General features: G+C 33.5%; 2 protein-coding genes across 3 annotated transcripts; both read left to right on the forward strand.

The window, feature by feature from the left end:
* The first annotated feature begins 251 nt into the window (after window positions 1–251).
* Window positions 252–10,771, forward strand: LOC114419416 (protein EXECUTER 1, chloroplastic-like). Its single transcript, XM_028385069.1, has 13 exons — window positions 252–812; window positions 1,359–1,475; window positions 1,597–1,662; window positions 2,248–2,354; window positions 4,044–4,125; window positions 5,875–6,687; window positions 6,802–6,925; window positions 7,049–7,218; window positions 8,743–8,817; window positions 8,973–9,065; window positions 9,188–9,332; window positions 10,006–10,091; window positions 10,205–10,771. Exons 1-11 carry the CDS (start codon window positions 453–455, stop codon window positions 9,278–9,280), a joined length of 2,100 nt encoding a protein of 699 aa, XP_028240870.1. The 5' UTR covers window positions 252–452; the 3' UTR covers window positions 9,281–9,332; window positions 10,006–10,091; window positions 10,205–10,771.
* A 7,405-nt stretch (window positions 10,772–18,176) lies between these two features.
* LOC114419417 (fructose-1,6-bisphosphatase, chloroplastic-like) lies at window positions 18,177–21,207 on the forward strand. 2 transcript variants are annotated; one of them, XM_028385072.1, is made up of 3 exons: window positions 18,177–18,670; window positions 19,747–20,143; window positions 20,549–20,714. In XM_028385072.1, the coding sequence occupies exons 1-3, from the start codon at window positions 18,266–18,268 to the stop codon at window positions 20,581–20,583; spliced, it is 837 nt and encodes a 278-aa protein (XP_028240873.1). In that variant the 5' UTR covers window positions 18,177–18,265; the 3' UTR covers window positions 20,584–20,714. The 2 variants fall into 2 exon arrangements, with proteins under 2 accessions (XP_028240873.1, XP_028240872.1); XM_028385071.1 differs by having other exon boundaries at window positions 18,181–18,670; window positions 20,566–21,207.
* Window positions 21,208–22,441: the final 1,234 nt, after the last annotated feature.

Here is a 22,441-nt window from a genome sequence, read left to right on the forward strand (position 1 = left end):
ATGAAAACATGATGAAAATATGTTTGGTTGAATTTCTAAAAACATCTCCAGGAACAAAAACCTTATTTCGGGTAAAATAAAATTGTGGTGATAATAAATATAATTTTAAACAAATTTAAAAATAAAAAAAACAAGAATTCAATATATAATAAATTTTTAATATTTTTATTCCAGAAAACAAAAAAATAAAAATGCAAACGAAACATCCTTATACACCCAAAAACAAACTAATTTCATCCTTATCCCCTTTGTCGCTAGAAAAAAAAATTAAGGCACGAAGAAGATCCATCCCTCAAATTTTCACAGCGAACTTCCCAGCCTCATGTTCCTTCCCCTTCACTTCACATTCACAACTCCACAACAATAATAATCTTAATCAACACAAATAGCATATTCCCAATCTCCTTCAACAACACACACACACACATCCATTCATTCTCTCTCTCTCTCTCATGGCTTCTTCTTCCATTTCCGCTCCAACGCTCACCTTCCCGACGCAGAAGCTCGCCGTTCCGTTCCCGGCGCCGCGGACGCCCTCGCTCCTCCCGTTCCCGTTGCAATCCCCCTGCCGCTGCCTCGCCTCCGCCTCCTCCGACGACCGCAGTGGCGGCGGCGCCAAACGCGGCTGGGAGTCCGTGCTGCACCACTTCTCCGAGGTCGCGAAACGCGTCGATTCCTTCTGGAAGTCCCTCGGGAACGCCGACGACGATCGCGGCCGCGGCGGCGGCGGCGATGAGGATTGGGATTGGGATCGCTGGCGCCGGCATTTCGAGGAAATCGACGAGCAAGAGCGCCTCCTCTCGACTCTCAAGGTACTCCGCCACGTGCCTCGGGTTTTGTTTCCAATTTGCGTCTTCTTACGTGCTTTTATCGTGGTTTGTGTGCAAGTTATTTTTCTGAATCGATGTTAATGCGGTTCTTGATTCAATTTTATTAGTATTTCTGAGGAATTTTCTTATGTGGAAACAACGACAACGTTCAAAGCTTTAGTATTTCGCAACTCTTGCATGTTTTACTTTTGACACTGTTTCGCTTAAAATAGGAACTCGCGTGTTTCTCCTAAGCTTTGATATTTCTTTTAATCAATGAATGGAAATCGTTAATATGATTATGAATTTGCTTGCTTTCAGTTAACAGTTAATAGTTTTGAAGGAGTTTTTGTCAAAGTTTAATGGTAAGTTCTTAATGTTACATGAAGAGAACTATTGTTGATGCTATCAAACTTACTTTGCATGTCCATGGTAAATCTCATGCCACTCTTTAAGTAGGATTTCTTTGAATGTTTATGTAAGTAAAATCATTGACTGACCTTTTGGTTTAGTGAGAATTAATTACTGACATGATTTTGTGCTTTACAGTCTCAGTTAAGCCGTGCTGTGTATTTGGAGGATTATGAAGATGCTGCCAGGCTTAAGGTGGCGTTTGCAGCTGCAGCTAACAACGACAGTGTTGGAAGAGTGATGTCTTATCTCAATGTAGGAATTTTGACTACTTGATGCTTTTCTGATAACCAAAGTTTTTTTATACTGGCCACCAATTTTTGTGCTTTCTTTTTTCACAATCCCATTCCTATATGTATATTTTCCTAACTTTCAGAGAGCCATAAAAGAGGAGCGGTATGGTGATGCAGCTTTCTTAAGAGATAAAGCTGGCACTGGACTTGTGAGTTCTGATAGAATTTGTTTAATGCAACTTGCGTGAATATCTTTGCATTGTGGTGGAATAGAATGTCAGATGCAATATCAAAGGGTAACCCTAGTAATACTTGTAGCCTGCTTAAAATGCTGTTACTTAGTTGAAAATTTGTTTGCACCATCAAAATAAGACTTTCCTCACTACTTTATTTGTCATTAGATGCTGTTTTAGAGTGAATTAATTCTTAGAGCTTGCAATTGGCTGTGGAATCTAATGACAGTCAATATCAGAATATAGAAAATAAAAATCCATTTATGAGCATGTTTGGTTTGCTTATTATTGTGTTTTTAGATTTTAGGGTGCATTTTCTTATTACTTTGGTTTAGTTACAATTCTAATTCATTTGCAATTGAGTTGGCAGATTGTATCCTTTATTTATTTATTTTTCAAATGGATTAATGCCTTGTTGTGTCATTTTAGTGTTTTATGCCCTGCCAATAAATTGCACTGCTTTTAACATCTGATTTTGACTTGTAATTTTATTATTTTATCTCTTGACTTATCAGTATTCAATAAAATTTCTTTAAAATTGACATGTAATGGCTCTTGCAGGTGGGTTGGTGGGCTGGTATTTCAGAAGGTGTTAATGATCCACATAGTCTAATTATTCGCATAACTCCTGAGCATGGAAGATATGTGGCAAGGAGTTACAGTCCAAGGTAATTTCTTTATGTTGATGATAAAAGTGTGGTAGGCTCTTTGCATCTTTCATGAATTGTAAATAAAAGCTTATTTTGGCAAAGGACTAAACGAGATGCTCCGCCACTTTTGCATTGTACTATTGAGGAATGGCTTATGTGAATGTGTCTAAAATATTTGGTTTAAGAGTTCCTCCACCTTTTGTTAGGAATAATTTTTTTTATTTTTGTGATTGTCAATCATTTCAAATTATACCCAAGTAACCCAACGTGAAACTAAAAGCAAGGAACCGTTGGATGAAAGGTGGGAAGAAATACAATAGGTGGAAGTGTTGGTGGGTTGCTCTAAATTGGTCCATTTGGCAGCATAGGAATAAGGTTATTTTTATGAATGCCCCATTCAATGGCAGTAAGCTGCTGCAAGATGCACTATTTTTGGCATGGACATGGTTCAGAGCAATGGAGGAAAACTTTACAATACATTTCAACTTTTGGTCTAGCAATCTTCCAGCTGGTTTTCTGTAAACTAGGGTGACACCAGCTGTGGTTCTGTAATTTCCGTCGCTTTCTAGTAGGCTAGTAACCTCCTATCAGTCTGTACTCAGTCGATATGAGGATTTACTAGCCTTACTTACATACTCTTGTATCTATAGTGCCTCTGGTACTTCTTCATATATCAATATATATTATTTTTGCTGACCAAAAAAAAAAAAAGCAAGGAACCGTGCGATCTTTTGTTAGGGCATGATCAAAGACTCAAAATGCTTCATAATTCATAATGCAGCAGCATATAAATTATAAACTCAAATAAGTTTGGGCAAATGGACCTTAGCTTATGTGCTTATATTCTTCTAGCCCTAATTCTTTTATGCATAAATAAACGTACAGGGAGATCAACTAGTTACTAGTTAGATTTCTGCCTCAACCTCTTTTTCCCCTTGCTGTGGGAGGTGGCTTATATATATATGCATTCAAGATGGTGTGAAATTGCATTAGCCAACTGCTCCCCAGTCAGATTAAGATATGATAGTCAATCAGCTATGCATATTTTGTATAATTCAACAATGGACTAAACATATTTGTGTATATTATCATTTTCTTGGGTAGAAAATTGACAGAGATATGGCCTAAGTAGAGCTTATAAGGCTTGTGCAGTCTAGTCCTCACCTTACTAGCCAGTTTTGTGGGGTTGAGTTAGGTCTTAACCACAAATCCTAAAATGGTATTAGAGTCTATTCTAGATCCATTGTTGTACCACCTGCATTGCCATGCTCTAGGCCCCTTCAGGCCTGTAGTCATGGGCTTGAGTGGGTGTGTTGGAAAGTTTGGTGACTTAGGTCCTAAACCCAAATTCTAAGATGGTATCAAAGCTTATCCTAGATCCATTGGGGTCAAATTTGAAACAATTATTATTATGGGGAATCTTAGTGGTGAATTGTTTGAATCTGGTTGTTATATGCTCAGATTGTCATTAGACACAGTTGTATACACTCATTCTCTGTATAAGTTCAAGGGTACAAGTATTTTCAGTGCCATATGTTTTCCTCACATGGAATCTTTCTTATGGAATTAATTAATTATTTGCTTGCCTTGGAAATACTTTCCACTTTTTGATGTGTTTCAAGGAATTTCTGTACATTAGATATTTTAGGTGAGCCTGCTACTACCTGTGTGGTTTCTGGTGTTTACCCTTTTACCTTATTTTTCTAGGCAACTTGCAACATCTGCGGCTGGCATTCCTCTTTTTGAATTTTTTCTTACAATGGATAAAAAAGGTGAATTCAAGTCACAGGTATCTCTTCTTGACTGAACCCATAATTTCTATTACTTCTGCTGAAATCATTAGTAAATAAACAGCAAGCAATCTTCTCTAAAATTTGAGCTAAAGGGTTAACACCATAGACGAAACTTATTGCGCTGAATCTGGAATTCTGGATTCTGTTCCCCCATTCAAAATATTGCTATTCGAAATCTGAATATATGAGTGTGCTAGGGATCATCTTCTATGCTTGCTGTCACAAGTATTCTGCTAATTATTTTTGTTTAAAAAACCCATGCATGGAGGACCTGGGCTGGGATTACATACTTGAAATAGAATGAAGCATATTGCTTGTAGTTCACAATTCAAATTAAGTTTCAAATTTTTGTTTATTTCAAATACTAATGTATCTTAATTATGAATGAGATTTATAATTTGCTGGTAGATTTGCTGCTCTAAAAATTATGAACAGTTGGGAATACCAGGCAACCAATTTGGGTTATTGGTGGCATGATGCTGAGTTGGATTTATTGATGCAAATGGAACACTTTTCGGTTGGATTTTTTCTTTCTAATTTTAATGCAGATTCAAACACACTTGGGCTTACTTCCTAGTGTTTGGAGCTTTGCATTGTCTTAAATTTCAATAGACAATTGCAATCTCAGATTAGTGAAATTTCTAACTTAAGTTATGGGCCTCAATTTGATTCTTTTGGGTTCACAGCTTCATGCTTAGTTCCCCTAAATACAAAGTAGGCCTTTTGGCATTATGACTTGTATGCTTCTGGAATCATAACATGGGGCAAAACTAAGTTGAGTTTTATTGTTAACTTTGTACCTGTGGTGCATATTTGATGAGTTAAAATGATTGTTTCAGAAATTTATGGTGTGCACATTCCTTTATGGAAATTCATACCCACAGTCCTTCACGTGTAGTAGGTTAGCAATCTACGAATTTCTATTGGGAAAGAATAAAACCACTTTCTACTCAACTTAAAGCAGTTAAATGCTCTCCATTTTATTAATTAAAAACTGACAGTTAAATAAGTAATTGTTTATCTTCCATACTAGTAATTTCCAACCATATAAATGTTTGTCCATATTTGTAACCCTTGAGCTTTTCTCTCATTATTATTTTGTAAAAATTAAAAATGCAGTAATTTACTTTAAAAAAAGAAAAATCATAATGAATTACTTTAAAAGTGTAATAAAAATACCACAATTTTCTCTATCATTTAAAATTAATAATAATAAGAAAGGTCAAGCATGTACAATTCATGGCATGTAATTTTATATCATCATTGATGTTTAAAATCATCTAAAATTATTGAATAAGATTAATATATTTTAGCTCATGAAAAATTTCAGGAGAGATGAAGGTTTAAAGGTTTAGTTGGTAGTTATTAAGAGAGAGAACGATTTATGAGGATGGTTATTATTATAGGAGAGAGATAGTTATTAATTTGATTAATAAGTTTGTTAATTACTTAAATTGACATTGTCACTGAAGTTGAGTAAAGAAGAGATAAAGATGGTTTGTTTTCTCCAATTAAAGTATGAAGAGTGCCAACCTACACATTGTGAGTAGTAATACTCTTGCAAACACACGCATGCACACACACACGGACACACCACATTATTTATAGTCCAATAGCCTTTGTATAGTTGACTATCAATTATAATAATTATTTTTCAAAAAAAATATAATAACTAATACACTACTCGGTCATAATCTGTAGTTGTCTAATAGCAGTACTGCAATGGGATATCTTTTAATTCTCAGGCTGTGTACTTAAGGCGAAGAGGGGCCTTCCATGGGCCCCCAACAAACTCCTCTAAAACATTGGATGGTGCTGGGAGACTGAGTTCAGTGGAGTCTACTGAAGACAAAAGTGAGCTGTATGTTGTGAGTACTGAAGATCCAGAAAATGATGACGATAGGAATGATGGCTCTGATCCAGCTGAGGGAATGCCTGGATTTCAGAATGTCTTGAAAGATATGATTCCGGGGGTAAAGGTGAAGGTTTTCAAGGTGATAACTCCAGACAAAGTAGACAAGGATATATCTAATGTGATTGAGCAGATAATTGAGGATGAAGACGAAGACGAAGATGGCAACGAAGACGAAGACGAAGACGAAGACGAAGACGAAGACGAAGATGAAGAGGAAGACGAAGATGAAGATGAAGACGAAGATGAAGGGAAGGAAAATGATACAGAAAGTCTAGAACTGGAAGACATTAAGTCTGAGACTGACCAGGAGGGAGATGATGAGATTGAAGTAAATGCTGGTCTGGGAACTTTTGAAAGTGAAGACCAGAATGAGTTTGCCGTCAAGATTGCCATTGGTGGTCTTGTTCAGAAACTTTCCGGTAATCTATCCTCTAGAGATTTGCTTCGAGTTCCTGCTAAGCTGGAGATGAAGGGGCGTGGTTCATTTTCCTTTACTGTTGAAAAAGAAGTCAATCAGCAGGTTGGTCTTGACAAAGGAAACTCTTCATCTGATAAATCAACTAAGTTTCAAGGTCGACGCAGAGTTGATCATGTTATTTTTGACCTTGCAAAATTCATTGGCAGGGGAAAGATACCCTCAAAGGTAGGTCTAAGTAGTTGAATATCTATTGCAAATTATAATTTTGCAAAATTCAATATCCTTGTTGAATCTATCCATGAGTTACTTAGACTATAATGCTTTGCTTCAATCTTTTAGGTTCTGAAAGAAGTGGGAGAATTGATAAATCTCACTCTAAGCCAGGCTCAGAGCCATCACCAGTTATCTGGCTCAACAATTTTTAATCGCATCGAAATACCAACTTCATTTGATCCTTTAAATGGTGAGTTTTTAGAGAACTTGCCAATATGATTATTATGAGGTGCTGAATATGGACTGCTGAATGTAGGATGTTTTTAATCTGTAGTGCAGTGTAAACCAAGTAACATATTTTCATTTGCATCAGGTCTATACATTGGTGCGCATGGGCTTTACTCCTCTGAAGTTATTCATCTAAGACGTAGATTTGGTCAGTGGCAAGAGGACAATGGGGCCAAGGAGCCTTCAAATCTTGAGTTTTATGAGTATGTAGAGGCTTTGAAGCTAACAGGGGATCCTTATGTACCAGCTGGTCAGGTAATATTGTAAACTTTGTTAAAATCATGATTTTTTTTTCATGTCCATCCTTTAGTATTTTGTGAGGATGTTGTTGGTGTTGAGAAATATGCTGTGAGCTTGATAGCAATAGTTTATCTACCTTCTTTATGTGTAATTGTAGGCAAATTTTAAGGTAAGAAATGATTATTTAAAGTCAAATCAAACTATTACATAAGCTAAATATTGTTTAATATTTTCTTTCTCAAATGAAATAGTATTGATAATTTAATTGATTAGTATATGGAAACCAGTGTACATAATTTGAAGTTAAAAATACTGAGATGACCTGTACCCACACTGTAAATTGGTGACTTGGGTCATGCTTTGTGTAGTAGGAAGATGAGTTCAAATAGCTTTGCTATCAATTTATATCTGTGGAGGTCTTGACTCTAGAGAGGCCTTTCTTTTGCCTTCAAATGTTTTGCATGTGTTTTCCTGCCTTTAATGTGCTGTTAATGCGCTGTTAAGCTTGAAACAACTCATGGACAGAATATACAAGATGAAAATGGAAATCCTGTATGTTAACTAGTGTTCCAACTTTTTTTTTTTTTTTGATCAGCCAAAATAAGTATATATATATTAGCAAAGTACCAGAGGTACTAGAATTACAAGCTAAGATTCTAGTCTAGTTCAGCACCATAACAATTTGGTTGCAGACCAGAATAAGTTTCATATTATAAGACTAATACAATTATTGAACCTAGATTCAAATCCTCATCTGCGGAAGAATCCTTCAGATAGATTTGATGACCACTGATTATAGTGGGTTGTGAAATCCTTCTCAAAATTTTTGAGCCAAGTCCATAACAGAAATACTGCATCATCCACCACTTTATTTGCGTTGAAGGCAGAATTGGAGAAAACTATACTATTTCTGTGCTTCCAAATAGTCCATGTCAATGCTAGCCACCACCCCTTCCATCTGTCCAGCTGTATTCCTTCAAATGCTCCATATATGTGCTGAAGAAAATGATGTCTTGGGTGATGTGGAAAGACACCCACCAGATTTACCCAGGACAGCATTTCACACCATATAGGACCAACTTAAGTAACATATCTAGAACCAAAATAACATATTTAGAACCAAAATACATAATTTTAGGGTATTCTGTGACATGGATATACTATGTATGTCTGCTATACATTAACACATGTTCTGCTGTGCACAACCATTTTTAACTTTCTTATTTAATAGGTAAATGGATCAAACTTTGGAAACGTAGATTATTGTATTTTTGTTTTGTTATATAAGAACTAAATATTCAACTTCAAGCTTGTTACTAGGTTGAGGGAAAATATTCAACATGTTCTGTTAGAACCTAGAAGTGAATAATTTTTTTTCTTTGGGAAACTTTTATCAATATATTATTGACTGAGTTTAACATAAAGTGAGATATTTCTTGCATTTTTTTCTTTAATGGACTTGCATTCTCTTTCTGCTACTAAGTTTCTCATCATGAAGTCTGTATCATAGATCTTATCGTTTATGTTCCTTGACCTTAGGTGGCATTTCGTGCAAAAATTGGAAAGAGGTATCAATTGCCTCATAAAGGGATAATACCTGAAGAGTTTGGCGTGGTATGGAATTTTTTCTTGAGGGCCTTAACTCAGTCTCATTGCTCTCTATTCCTCCCCTCCCCCAAATCAAAGTATTTAGTAAATTGGTGTTAATTCTCTATAAAAAAGAGATTATTATTTTTCTGTATTCTACTCTGGTATTGTTGCAATTTCAGATTGCTCGCTATAAAGGTGAAGGGAGGTTGGCTGAGCCAGGGTTTCAGAATCCCCGATGGGTTGATGGTGAACTTGTGATTCTTGATGGGAAGGTTAGTATTGTTCAATCTTGCCTAATTATTTAATCCTTTTGCTGTTGTAATTTTAACTTGAAATTATCTTTACTTTTGTGCAAATGTTTCTGATTGCAACATGCCTTTGTTGATTTTTGCAGCATCTAAAAGCAGGGCCGGTTGTTGGATTTGTGTATTGGGCCCCTGAGTATCATTTTTTGGTCTTCTTCAATCGGCTTAGGCTTCAACAGTAGGGTTTTGTTCATAATATCAGAGACTTGTAAATGCTTTCTTCAGATTCTCAGCGTAAGTTCTCATTAAAGATCCATGTGGTGTGGAAGTAGTAACTGATGAAATTTGTCTGCTGCATAATTTTTTTCCCCTGCAAGCTAGAAAATCATATTGTTGGTATGGTCAGTGACTAAATGTGAAACAAAATACTTGTATTTATAGTAGAAATTAGTTGACCCCAAATTTGGTCTGCCTTACTTATTATTGAGCCCGGGGTTAGGTTTTTAAGAAGGCTTATTAGCCTAACATGTCAACCTATTTATAATTTTTTATAGTTTATGTAATATATAATGATGCAATAATTTTGTTTATGGCATGGGTTTAATTTGTAAAACCATAATAATCAACAATAATACCCAAGTCCCTATTACATGTTTCAGCTGCCGTTCAAAAAAAAAAAAAAAAACATGTTTCAGCTGTACTGTTATAAATAGAAAGTAACTTAGCCTATAAAATAATCAGTAAGTATTTACTCATTTTTAATACAAATCTTTAAGTTTGGTCAAAAGAAAGCATCAAAGACCTATTTATAAAAATGGAAATTCTTGTTTCAAATTTCAATTGCTGGGTTGTTAAATGCTAGGTTTTCTTTTTATTCTGTATCTTTTTGTCATGAAGTGTATGGGTGATTCTAAATATTTAAAATGGTAGAGGTTAATGTGATTGAAGATTTTTCAATTTTCAATAGGTTCTAGGTTTTGTTGAATGCTAAATTGTGCTTCAATGGAAGATATCACCAAGATATCACGTGTCACTACAGGGTTTCCATTTAAGGTATCCAGTGTCTAACTTTAACTGCATATAGCTGCTTCATGGTTCTTTCAGTGAACACCAATTTTTTCTGATTGTTGATTTTTTTGTTTCTCTCTCCGACTCTGATGTACCAGCTTTAAAAGATCTTCACCACTAGCTTTCTGCCGAGTAGCATAGATTGAGCATTTGGCTGCTTGTCTAGAACTCAAATGACTGAGGTATCTTAAGCTTGGTAGCTGTAGCTTGACTAACTATAGATTGAAGAGGGATTCATGATATCAGCACTAAAGCACAACGTACTAGTCTCTTCATTCCGCATTTTATGGAGGTGTAGTGTTCAGGGTATCTTCAACAACTTTGTACATTGTTCCTAATTATAAGAAAAATTCCCATGTATCATAAAATTCATGATATCATTGTTCTTTCTGTAATGATGAAATTTTCATCACAATTTTTTCTTCTTTGGATAGTATTTAGAGGTCTTTAGTATTAGCTTCCTCATTAATTCTATATCCAGTCAACAATTGAATCTCCCCCGAAAGTGTCAAGCCAAAATTTTGAATACAGATTTGATTTCATGACACCCGTAGTTGCCTTTTTTCAATCCCTGTATGACCTTACGGATGAGCTTGGTAGACTATGGCCAGCAAGTTCATGCCTTGTATTGAATTTATTGACACAATTAAACTTTATTCGGGAAAGAGAAATGTTGTGGGGATGAAAATTGGGAGAAAGTTCTTGTTTGGAAAACTGAAGATGTGGCCCTTAATTATCATAAAATTAAGCAAAAATAGCCAAATTTTGGTCATTGAATGCGTGAGATGTTGACAAATTGGTTCCTAAAAGATAAAATAGCAAATTTAGTCCTTGGATATGTAAAAAGTGTGACAAATTAGTCATATATATAATTTAATGATAAATTGATCTTTAAACTTTGTAACTTAATATCAAATTTATTTTCGAAAAATATAATTTATTGTTAAATTGATTCTTAAACATTATGATTTAATGGGGAAATGGTTTTATAAATTTAATGATAGACTAATTTGTTGAATTTTGTGCATATTCATAGATTAATTTTATTTTAAGGAATAATTTGGTATTGTATCATATTTTTGGTGACAAATTTGATTATTTATTCTAAAATTAATCTACATGTTTATAAAGGAGAGAAATATAAAATTCATTAATGCACTTGCTGAAATTGAATATAACTTGCATAAACTTCAAGACGCCTGCCACAACAAATTGGTGGATTGAATTGATTGTAAAAACACAGGTCCGATTAATTGATTTCTTAGTGAATAAGGAAAAACAACATTCAAATGTGTAAACAAATTGACATTTAAACATGGACTAATTATGATTGCTATTATTCTTGTATTTTTATCTATCTCTTTTTTAATAATGTAAATGGACGACAAGAATCATGGGGAAATGGGTCTAACTTGATTCAATCAAAGGCATAAACTTGGCATATGTTCACTGGCACAGGTATGGTGGGGAAACAATTTCTCTCTTTAGAGGACATAAGATCCACGACTAAAAGGAGTTCATTTTTTTTAAAATTATAGTCATATAATATTTTTTATATTATTTAAGTAATTTTTATAACTAAATTAAAATTATTGTTTTTATTATATCTCCATTTGTTCAAATTAATATGTGACATGTGATTAAAAAATATTGTTAGGTTGTTAGTTTCTTCCTTCTATGAATTACTTTCATAAGTTCATACTTAATCAATTTCTAGTTCAATATGACATTGACATGTAATTGATCTATGATAATGGACTTAAAATATTTCTCTTTTTTTAAACAAAATAAGAAACAAACAAAACTCAAATTATAAATGAAAGAAAACTAAATATTAGTATATTAATAGAGAATAAAATATGAAATATTTAATATTAAATTATATTTTGTTAATGATAGACAATAACGACTAAACTGAAACATTTTTTCTAAGATACAAAATATAAAATTAATTAAATTAAGTTATAAATATATAAGTAAATTAAAGTTACAAAGATGTGATGAGTTACTCACAACTTTACTCACATCTTTAAAATTTGACTTGATGGAGATTTAATAAAAATATAAATCTACCTTTTTAAATCTATCATTCACTCGTCTCCATTGTCATGCATGTCTTATGTATAACTATTTATTTATTTATGTTATGTAATTATTTTAAGAATAAATTGAATGATAGATAATAACATAAGAGTAAATTGAATAAAAAATATGATATATAATCATTTTTTGAGATTTATTAAAACTATATTTTTCACTTAGTGTAAGAAAACATGTATTTTTTTTATGAAATTATGTGTCTACCTTCTTTATATAATATACATTGTATTGCAGATACTTCAATGCAAAAGGACCCAATTTAATTTTTAGCTAACTTCTCCCATGTGAGACTGAATATTTAGCTAAATTGATAACTAACTTGTTATCAATTAGCAATTTAATAGGTTTCTTTGCTTCAAACTTCAATTCATCTAGCAATGAATCTAGCCAAATAGCTTGGCAAGCAGCATATGAGTCTGCTGTATATTCAGCCTCACAGGAAGACAAGGCCACCACAGGTTGCTTCTTAGAGCACCTAGAAACTTAAATAAGTATCCTGTAGTGCTTCTTCTATATGTTTTGTCTCCACACTAATCTGTATCAGAATACCCCAGTAAACTCACTGTTCTCTGGTCTGTCTTCTTAGGAAAAAATATACCATATTCCAATGTTCCCTTCACATACCTCAAAATTCTTTTGGCAGCTGTCAAATGATACTTCTTTGGATTATTCATGAACCTACTGATTAAACCAACAACAAAGGAGAGGTCAGGTCTATTGTTACATAGGTACCTCAAGGAGCCAACTAGTTGCTTATACATGGTTGGATCCAATGCTTCTTCTTCTTCTGCTATTTCCAATTTTGCATTAACCTCTGTTGGAGTATTTATAGGATGCAATTCGCCATATGAAATCTTTTCAATACATCCGTAGCGTACTTCTACTAGTGAAGTAGAATTCCGTTTGAGGTAGTTACAAATTCTAACCCAAGGAAATAAGCTAGAGTACCAAGGTTTGTCATGTCAAATTCTTGCATCATTTGTGCCTTAAAGAGCTCAATACCCTTTAAATCATTGCCTGTTACCAGTAGATTATCTACATACAAGCACATCAAAATCACACTTGTCTCATTCTTCACATAAACACCATATTCAACTAAACATTTCTTGAATCTCCTTTGAATCAAGAATGTGTCAATCCTTCTATTCCACGCCCTGGGAGCTTGCTTTAGGCCATACAATGCCTTGTTAAGCCTGTACACTTTGTCTTCCATTCCTTCTTTCACAAAGCCTGGTGGTTGAGTCACAAAAACAGATTCCTCTAATGGACCATTCAGAAAAACAGATTTGACATCCATGTGAAACAGTGCCCAATTGTAGTTGCTAGCCATTGCTACTACTAGTCTAATAGTCTTAATTCTTGCCACTGGTGCATAAACCTCAGAATAGTCTATGCCAGGTTTTTGAAGGAAGCCTCTTGCCACAAGCCTTGCCTTATGCTTTGCAACAGTGTCGTTGGGATTCAGTTTCAACTTGAACACCCATTCACACCAATTGCTCTCTTCTTATTTGGTAAGTCAACTAGCTTCCAAGTGTTATTCTTTTCAATAACATTCAACTCTTCTAGCATTGCATTCTTCCAAACCTATTCTTGTAATGCTTCTTCATGACTAATTGGTTCTGCATCTGCTAGTAATGCAAAGTGAACCAATTCTCCTTCTTCTGTTACCTCAATATCACTTCCCATTTCAAAATTAGAGTATCTAGTTGGCATCCTTCTTTCTCTTTGTGGCCTCTGATTTTGTGGTGATTCTGCCTTTGCATTTATTTTTGCATTTACTGTGCTAAACTCATTCTGGTCTTCTTCAATTGTTGATATCATTGGTCTGATTTCACACCTTTGTCTACTCCAGTCCCATGCCTCTGCCTCATTGAAGTATACATCTCTACTGATCTCAACCTTCTGCTTGTATGGATTATAGAGTCAATAGGCACTAGTAACATCATAACCTATCGATATCATTGGTTCACTTTTTTCTTCCAATTTCCTCCTTTTGGCATTAGGAATGTGTTTGTAGCATATGGATCCAAAGATCCTGAGATGACTAACCAATGGCTTTCTTCCAGACCAAACCTTTTTTGGGACTTTCTCTTTCAATCTCTTAGTAGGACATCTATTCACCAGATAAGTTGTTGTGCTCACAACTTTTCCCCAGAATGAATGAGGTAGCTTCTTCTACTTCAACATGCTCATTGCCATGCCAAGGATAGTTCTATTTCTTCGTTCTGCCAAGCCATTATGTTGTGTTGTATAAGGTGTCGTTACCTCATGAATTATTCCATGTTGCTCACAGTAGGTGTTGAATGCCTTGGAAGTGTATTCACCACCTTCATCTGTCCTCAGAACCTTCAAAGCTTGTCCACTTTGCTTCTTTGCCATCACCTTGAATTTCTGGAAAACTGAGAACACCTCATCTTTTGCCTTGATCAAGTATGCCCACATCATTCTGCTATGCTCATCTACAAATGATGTGAAGTACTTGTTCCCACCCAGTTATGGTACCTCAAAAGGACCACACACATTAGAATGCACAACACCAAGTGCACTGGAAGCTCTCATTGGCAAATGGGAATTAAAGGAATTTCTTGGTTGCTTGCCAATGAGACACACATCACACACCTTCTCTGGTACATTTAATTTTGGTAAACCTATAACCATATTATTAGTTACTAACATATTCAAACTTTTGAAATTTAAGTGACCAAACCTGAGATGCCAAAGCCAGCTCAATTGGTTGATCTTTGTAGCCATTAAACATTGTACTTCTGCTGCCTTAATGTTGGCTTGAAAGGTTCTATTTCTTGAGAGTGGAGATATCAAGACTAGCTTCAGATTAGGATCAAACAATTCCAGCATTCCATCCTTCATTGACACAGAGAATCCCTTTTCCACTAGTTGTCCTATACTCATTAGATTGCATCTCGTCCTAGGAACATACGACACATTTTCAATAAGTGTTGTTTTCCCATCCTTTCTATGAATAAGAATGTTCCTCATGCCTTCTGCACTTAGAGTTCTACTATCCGCCAATCTAATCTTGGATCTTCTGTTTTCATCAAAATCACCAAGCCACTCCTTGTGACCTGTCATGTGGTTAGAACAACTAGTATTTAGATACCAAGCCTCAAAATGTGGGTTGCTATCACTAGTTGCCACTAACATCACAGGGTGTTTATCTTCTGAATCCTCATCTTGAGCTATGTTTTCCTTTTCTTCAAAATTCTTGTTTTGTTTTCCTTTTCCATGCCAACATTCAGAGGCATAATGCCCCTATTTCTCACAGTTATAATACTAAATCTTTCTTTTATCTTAACCTTTCTTTTCTTTTTGATTACTAAAGTTCCATCCTCCTCCTTTATTAGAGGATTCATGTTTATCTATAATCTTGTCCTTTTCTTTGTTTGAGAACCAATTCCCTTTGCCATTGCCTTTTCCTTTCTTCCATTTCTTCTTGTTTCCATCATTCTTGGTAAACTGGGCCTGCATTGCTTGATCCAAATCCCTTGAATTTGCCCTTTCAATCAACCTCTGCTCATGGGCTTCAAGAGAATTTTGCAGTTCTTCAATCTTTAATCTTTCAAGATCCTTCAATTCTTCAACTACGATCACAATGTGATCAAATTGAGGAGACAAAATTCTCAAGATCTTTTCAACAATCATCTAATCTGACAATGATTCTCCACAAGTCTTCATTGAATTTACCAACAGCTGCATTCTGTTGAAGTAATCAACCACTGTTTCTTGATCACTCATTGAAAGGAGTTCATATTGCCTCCTTAAGATTGCAACTTCACCTTCTTGGTCTTTCCTGCATTTCCAAATGCCTTTTGCAGAATTTCCCAAGCCTCATTGGTTGTACTAGCCTTTGCAATCTTCTCAAATACAACAAGATCAACACACTGATGAAGAAGACACTTTACCTTGAAGTCCTTCTTCATAATTGCAACATCATCTTTCTCCTTCTCTGAGATCCCTTCCTTCACAATGCCAAGAATCTCATGGAAGCCAAGAATCGCTTCCATCCTCACAACCCATTGATCATAGTTCTTGCCATCAAGAATTCGTAACGCATGTATGAATCCACCAGTGTTTGTTGTGGAAGTCATTACAGCACCTTCAATCGGGTCCTTGAACCTTAGAGCTCTATGATACCAATTTGTTGGAGAATAAACTCTTTCACACTCACACACAAATATGAACAAAAAATATATTTCAATAAGACTTGTATGTATTTTCTTATCAAGCATTTACACATATGCACCTTTATATAATATTTTTATAAAAAATCTGTTACAACAGAAAACAGAAACCAATATAAAACTAATACTCTAACCAATTACTACTAACAATATCCTTAATTACATTTGGATTAAACTCAACAATCATGTAAGTATAAAGTGTATGAATGGTAAGTTTGATTACTTTTATAATTGAAATGAATTACTTTTGTGTATTTTTTCCGCTTGGTCAAATTATGACTTATCAAGATTGTAAGATTGAAATTCTTTCAAGCAACTGTACTATTTTAGTCTTTTTCCATAGTTTCGGTCTTTGAGTATTTCAGAGAATTCATTTTAATAGCTTATAAGTTAATTTGATTATTTTCTATAAAAAAAAAGTTAATTTGATTATTTATAAAATAATTTGATCAAAATAAACTTGTTTAGTATATAGATTTATTTTAGTAGTACTTTCTAACTTATTTTCATAACACATTTCAATTATTAGTTTATAAAGTAATCTATATCTAGTATTTTTTTTACTAATTTACTGAAAATCTATTTTTATATTTTTAGAAACTCTTTTACCTATCCCTGCTACTCTTTTACGTTTTCTTTTCTTGCACCCGCACAATGATACTAACAAGTATTCTTCATCTACACCTACAATTGACTCTTTAAATGCTGTTATTATATATGGAAAAAATTAAACATACATCTATTCTCTTTTCTATCTCACTTTCATCCTTTTTCTTTTATTTCTGTCTTCATTTTTTATCATATCATTTATTATATCAATTATTTTCTCTATCTTTTTTTTATTTCCAGTCCCTAATAAAATAGAAATAGAAATAATCATTCATATATTAGTAGTAATTAGTCACAATATCCTTTATTAATTCAAATTAAAATATTATTAATAGTAATCACTATAGTTATATATTTTCATCAATTAAAAATAAAATTAGTATTCGTTAAATTAGTATAATAATTTATTATGATAATTATCACTATGATACATAGAAACTATAAATAATTATAAAATTGTAGTAATAAAAATAAAAATAAAATATAATAGATAATAATAATGAGTATTAGAATAAGCATTTCTAAATTTTAATTTGAATTGATTGTAAATTGATTCACTGAATTATTGTAATGTAAATTGAACAAATAATAATGTACATATTTTTTTTCTCGTAATCGTAGGAGCAATATTTTTGAACAAAATTATTCACTGATTGAAATCAATCCTTTGTTATTTTACTTTTATATTTATAATTGTACGTAAATGATGATTAAAATATATTTATTATTTTCCTTTAAATTTGATTTTGAAATTTGTAACTGTTTTAATGTATTTAAAATTACAAAAATAACCCTTAAAGTTCATGCGAACTTTTTTAAGGTGGAATTTTTTTCCCGTGTGTATTACTCTAACTAATAAAGGATGGATGTAATTATCTGAAATGTAAAAAATGTTTTTCGAATATAAATTTAAAATTAAAATGCTTTCCCTTTAATTTTAAAGAATATTTTTTATGCATGTATAAAAAGATAAAAAAATAAAAAACAAAAAATTAATTGTATATAATGTTATATATGGTATTGCTTTTTCAATATTTAAATAATAAAACTAAAATTAGACATGTGTTTATTTAATCAAAAATAGAAAAAGGTATCATTGTACTATTGATGTTATATTATCATTGTTTTATCTTAAAAAAATACAAAGAAAAAAAACATCCTTGAGCTGTTCTAAAAGTGCTTGTCAAGTAGTATCTGCCACTGAAATTGTCTGAAATGAAACATTCTGATCATTAGATAACTTATCACATTATGCAGGCAGCAGCAACAACACCACTCTATCAACTCGTGAGCTTCAAGCCAAAGCTTCAAACTTTCCCTTCAAAATCTCAACTTTGCCCCTTAGGGACCCCTTTCTGCAGACTAGGAATGGCTTCTGTTTCTGGGTTTAGGTTGAGACCCCTGAGGGCTGTGGGTGGTTCTTCATCATCTTCTGCATCAGGTGATGATGGATTTGTCACACTGATAGAGTATGTGGCGAAGGAAGGAATGAATGTGAAAGATGATTTGGTGGTGTTGCTTGATCACATTCAGTATGCTTGCAAGAGAATTGCAGCACTTGTGGCTTCTCCTTTCAATTACAGCCTTGGCAAACAAACTGGTCATGGTTCTGTTGGTTCTGATAGGGATGCCCCAAAGCCTCTTGATATTGTCTCGGTATGTTTCTTTTTTCTTCTGTTTGAAATTATTAAAATTGAGTGTTGTTTTAACCTACTATCCTTTTCATGTGTGATGAATTGTCTTGGTGGAAAGTGCTTTCCATTGTGTGAGTGTGTGCTCAATTGGGATGGAAATTGAGTGGTTGTAAACGAGAAGAGAAAAATAATGTGGCATCAAATTGAGTGTTATATTCACCTCTTATCCTTTCATTTGTGGTTTGTGGAGAGTTCCTTCCATTGTGTAAGTGTGTGCTCAATTGGGATGGAAATTGTGTGGTTGTAAATGAGGGAAGAGAAAAAATGATGGAGTGCTCAAATTGAGTGTTACTTTTAGAGAAGATAAGAAGGATGTGTGCTCAAATTGAGTGTTGTTTTCTCCTCCTATCCTTTCATGTGTGATTGGTGGGAAGTGCTTTCCATTGTGCAAGTATGTGCTCAATTGGGATAGAAATTGTGTGGTTGAAAATAAGAGAAATAATAATAAAAAAAGGATGGAATGAGAATGGATTGGCCACCATCTGCATTTCATCTCTTTGGGAAAAAAAGAATTCATTCTTGGCTGAGATGAAAGTGCAATTTTTGCGGGTGCAAGATGCAAACAGAATGATTTTCTACAACCTTTGTTTCTATGTCTGTTGCTAATTGGGAAATGGAGGGCTTTATTTCATGCCTATTGGTTTCTTTTCATTGCTGATAGATATTTACTTAAATCCTTTAAACCTCTAATGTTGCTTGGTATTGATTATAGCAATCTTTTAGAGTGTGTTGTCATTGAAGCTGATTATCCTCTTGACTCAAAGTCTTTCTGGAGATGAAATCTATAATGCCATTGTGATAAGCAGTTCTATGAAAGTTATCAGATGGATTGATTGTTAGACTAACTTTGATCACACATCAGAATTGGTCTTATTTTTTTAGTCAATACCGATTTACCATAACTAGTCTTGAATGTTGAATGCCCTATCTAATCATTTCTGGTAGAGGGTATATAATTTCCTTTATTAACAGGGCCCCTTAATATTAATGGAAAAGAGTATCTGATTATTCAATACTCCCCATCATGCATCTTTGCAGAATGAAATTATCTTGTCATCACTCCGAAAATCCAGAAAAGTTGCTGTCATGGCTTCAGAAGAAAATGATGCGCCAACTTGGATAAGTGACGATGGTCCTTACGTGGTTGTAACAGATCCCCTAGATGGTTCTCGAAATATTGATGCATCCATTCCAACAGGCACAATTTTTGGTATTTATAAGCGCCTTGAGGAACTTGATAATCTACCCACAGAGGAGAAGGCTATGCTAAATTCACTCCAGAGTGGAAGTAAGCTGATTGCTGCCGCGTATGTTCTCTATTCTTCTGCAACTATACTCTGCATCACCTTTGGTTCTGGAACACAGGCATTCACTCTTGATCATTCAACAGGAGACTTTATTCTCACAAATCCAAGCATCAAAATTCCTCCCCGTGGTAAAATATGCAGCTTACTTTTTCCATACATAATTTAAAGAGTTTAATTGACATGCATTGTCAATGTTAAAGTCTTCATTCTGTCAACCAATCAAAAATCATTATCGGTATGCATTTTATGTAGTTATTATAAAAGTCAACAAACTTACGATACATGATAGTTTGTGATTGGATAACAGTAAAAACTTTACATTGTTAGGACATGTATTGTTTATTCTAATGTAAATGTTTGCGACTTTAACATTAACCTAACTAATTTGGTAGATACATTATATCGCATATCTTTCTGTTCTATACCTACCTCAGATTGTAACCATCTTACAGTGGGTTAATTTTCTTTAGTTGGCTATTGTCATTCTTAACTTACTTCTGAATGTGTATAGCTTTGGTTTATGCTCTTGACAGCTCTCTTGTGTGGTCAGGGCAAATTTATTCAGTAAATGATGCGCGGTATTTTGACTGGCCGGAAGGTTTAAGGCAATATATAGACACTGTTAGACAAGGAAAAGGTAGATACCCCAAGAAGTACTCTGCCAGGTATATATGTTCCCTGGTGGCTGATCTCCACAGAACTTTGCTGTATGGAGGTGTGACAATGAATCCAAGGGACCATCTTCGTCTTGTTTACGAAGCAAACCCTCTTAGTTTCATTGTAGAGCAGGCTGGTGGGAGAGGGTCTGATGGCAAAAATAGGATTCTTTCCCTTCAACCAGTTAAACTTCACCAAAGACTTCCTCTCTTTTTGGGAAGCTTGGAAGACATGGAAGAGTTAGAAAGTTATGGGGATATCCAACAAAAAGTTAATCCTGGTTATGAGGTTTGATGCTGCTGTATATAGCATCATGCATACAAATTTTGAATATTCAACCATCATGGTGCCTGACTAATTGTTCCAGTGTTTTTCACCTGTGTTTTATGTACTTCGTTATCCATCATCTGTGTTAACGTAGCTTTAATTCTCTGATCACACTTCTGCTCTGATATAAACAAAATTCTGTCAAGAAGATTGTATGAGAAAATGGATACAAATGCTTTTGCTTTGATAAAAGTTCGTATTCTTTTCAGCTGCCCTGTATTAGTTTTTTGAAAAACCTTTGCAAAAATTCTTTTAACTCTATTCAATCTATCTGAAAAATCTTATGCTCTGATATGGATGTTTTCATATAAGAACCTTAGCTCTGATATGTTTTTCTTAAGTTCTAATAAATCTGTTATTCATAATGCTTTTCAAGCTATACTAACAAAAAACTAAAAACTAACCAACTTAACATTTACCAATAAAAAAAAAAGAGAATACTTTTCAAGCGCTGATAAATCTGATAAGTTGATGTTTGTCAAGTGCTTCCATTCACTAATGTGAAAGCATGACTCCATCCACTCTAATCTTTTGAATATTTGTGGATGTTTCTTCTGTCAATGTTTTTGTTTTTCTTATAGTTGATAAAATGGATCTGAAGCAAATATAATTTTCTGATGCATGTTTGGGATTGGTCCCATAAATAATGACCAAATTTGGCAAACCTATAAAGCAAATAACATGTTATGTAGTTAATCATTCAACTTGTCGTCAATAACAAGTTTGCAAATGTGGATAGGATAATGACGGGATGATGAAGTTGAATTCAAAATAATCTTTCATCTCTAAGTACATGATAATATCAAGATGTGATTTGCATTTTTTGTTGGGTCATGTAAAATTTAAACATGATAACTCTTTTAAAGTATGTAATGATTTAATAGTAATATAGTAAATTAAGTTCCTCATTACAAAATTTTTAACTGATTTTTTTTCCAACAATAAAAGAAATTAAGTTGTCAATGTATTTATTTGTAAATATATAAAAAAAATTTACTCTCCTCCCACATGCGTCCACGATCTAATAATAATTAAAAGTAATGATTTATAAACATGTAGTTGAGCTTAAAATAATATATAATATTTTATTTAGTATGTAGTTAAGTTTAAAAGGTGTGATATTTGACAGATAAATTAACAAGAATAAAGACTTTTTTCATATTTAATATAAAGTTTTAATGAAAGATAATTTTTTAATTAAAAATATATAATTTAATAAAGCTAGCCAACTTTTTTAATAAGAGTGAAACATTTTTATTTTTTTTATATTCGAGATCAAGAGAGTATATTATAATACTACACCAAAAAATGACTAAAATTTAAAGATATAAATTAAAAAAAATTATGAATAATAATTGAAAATATTTTTTTTTATAAATATATAGTTAAATAATTTATAATATTTTAAATTCATAATCTATGTGTCTATCTATATTCATTTA

This window comes from Glycine soja, chromosome 7 (assembly GCF_004193775.1).
Source record: "Glycine soja cultivar W05 chromosome 7, ASM419377v2, whole genome shotgun sequence".
NCBI classification, from domain to species: Eukaryota; Viridiplantae; Streptophyta; class Magnoliopsida; order Fabales; family Fabaceae; genus Glycine; species Glycine soja.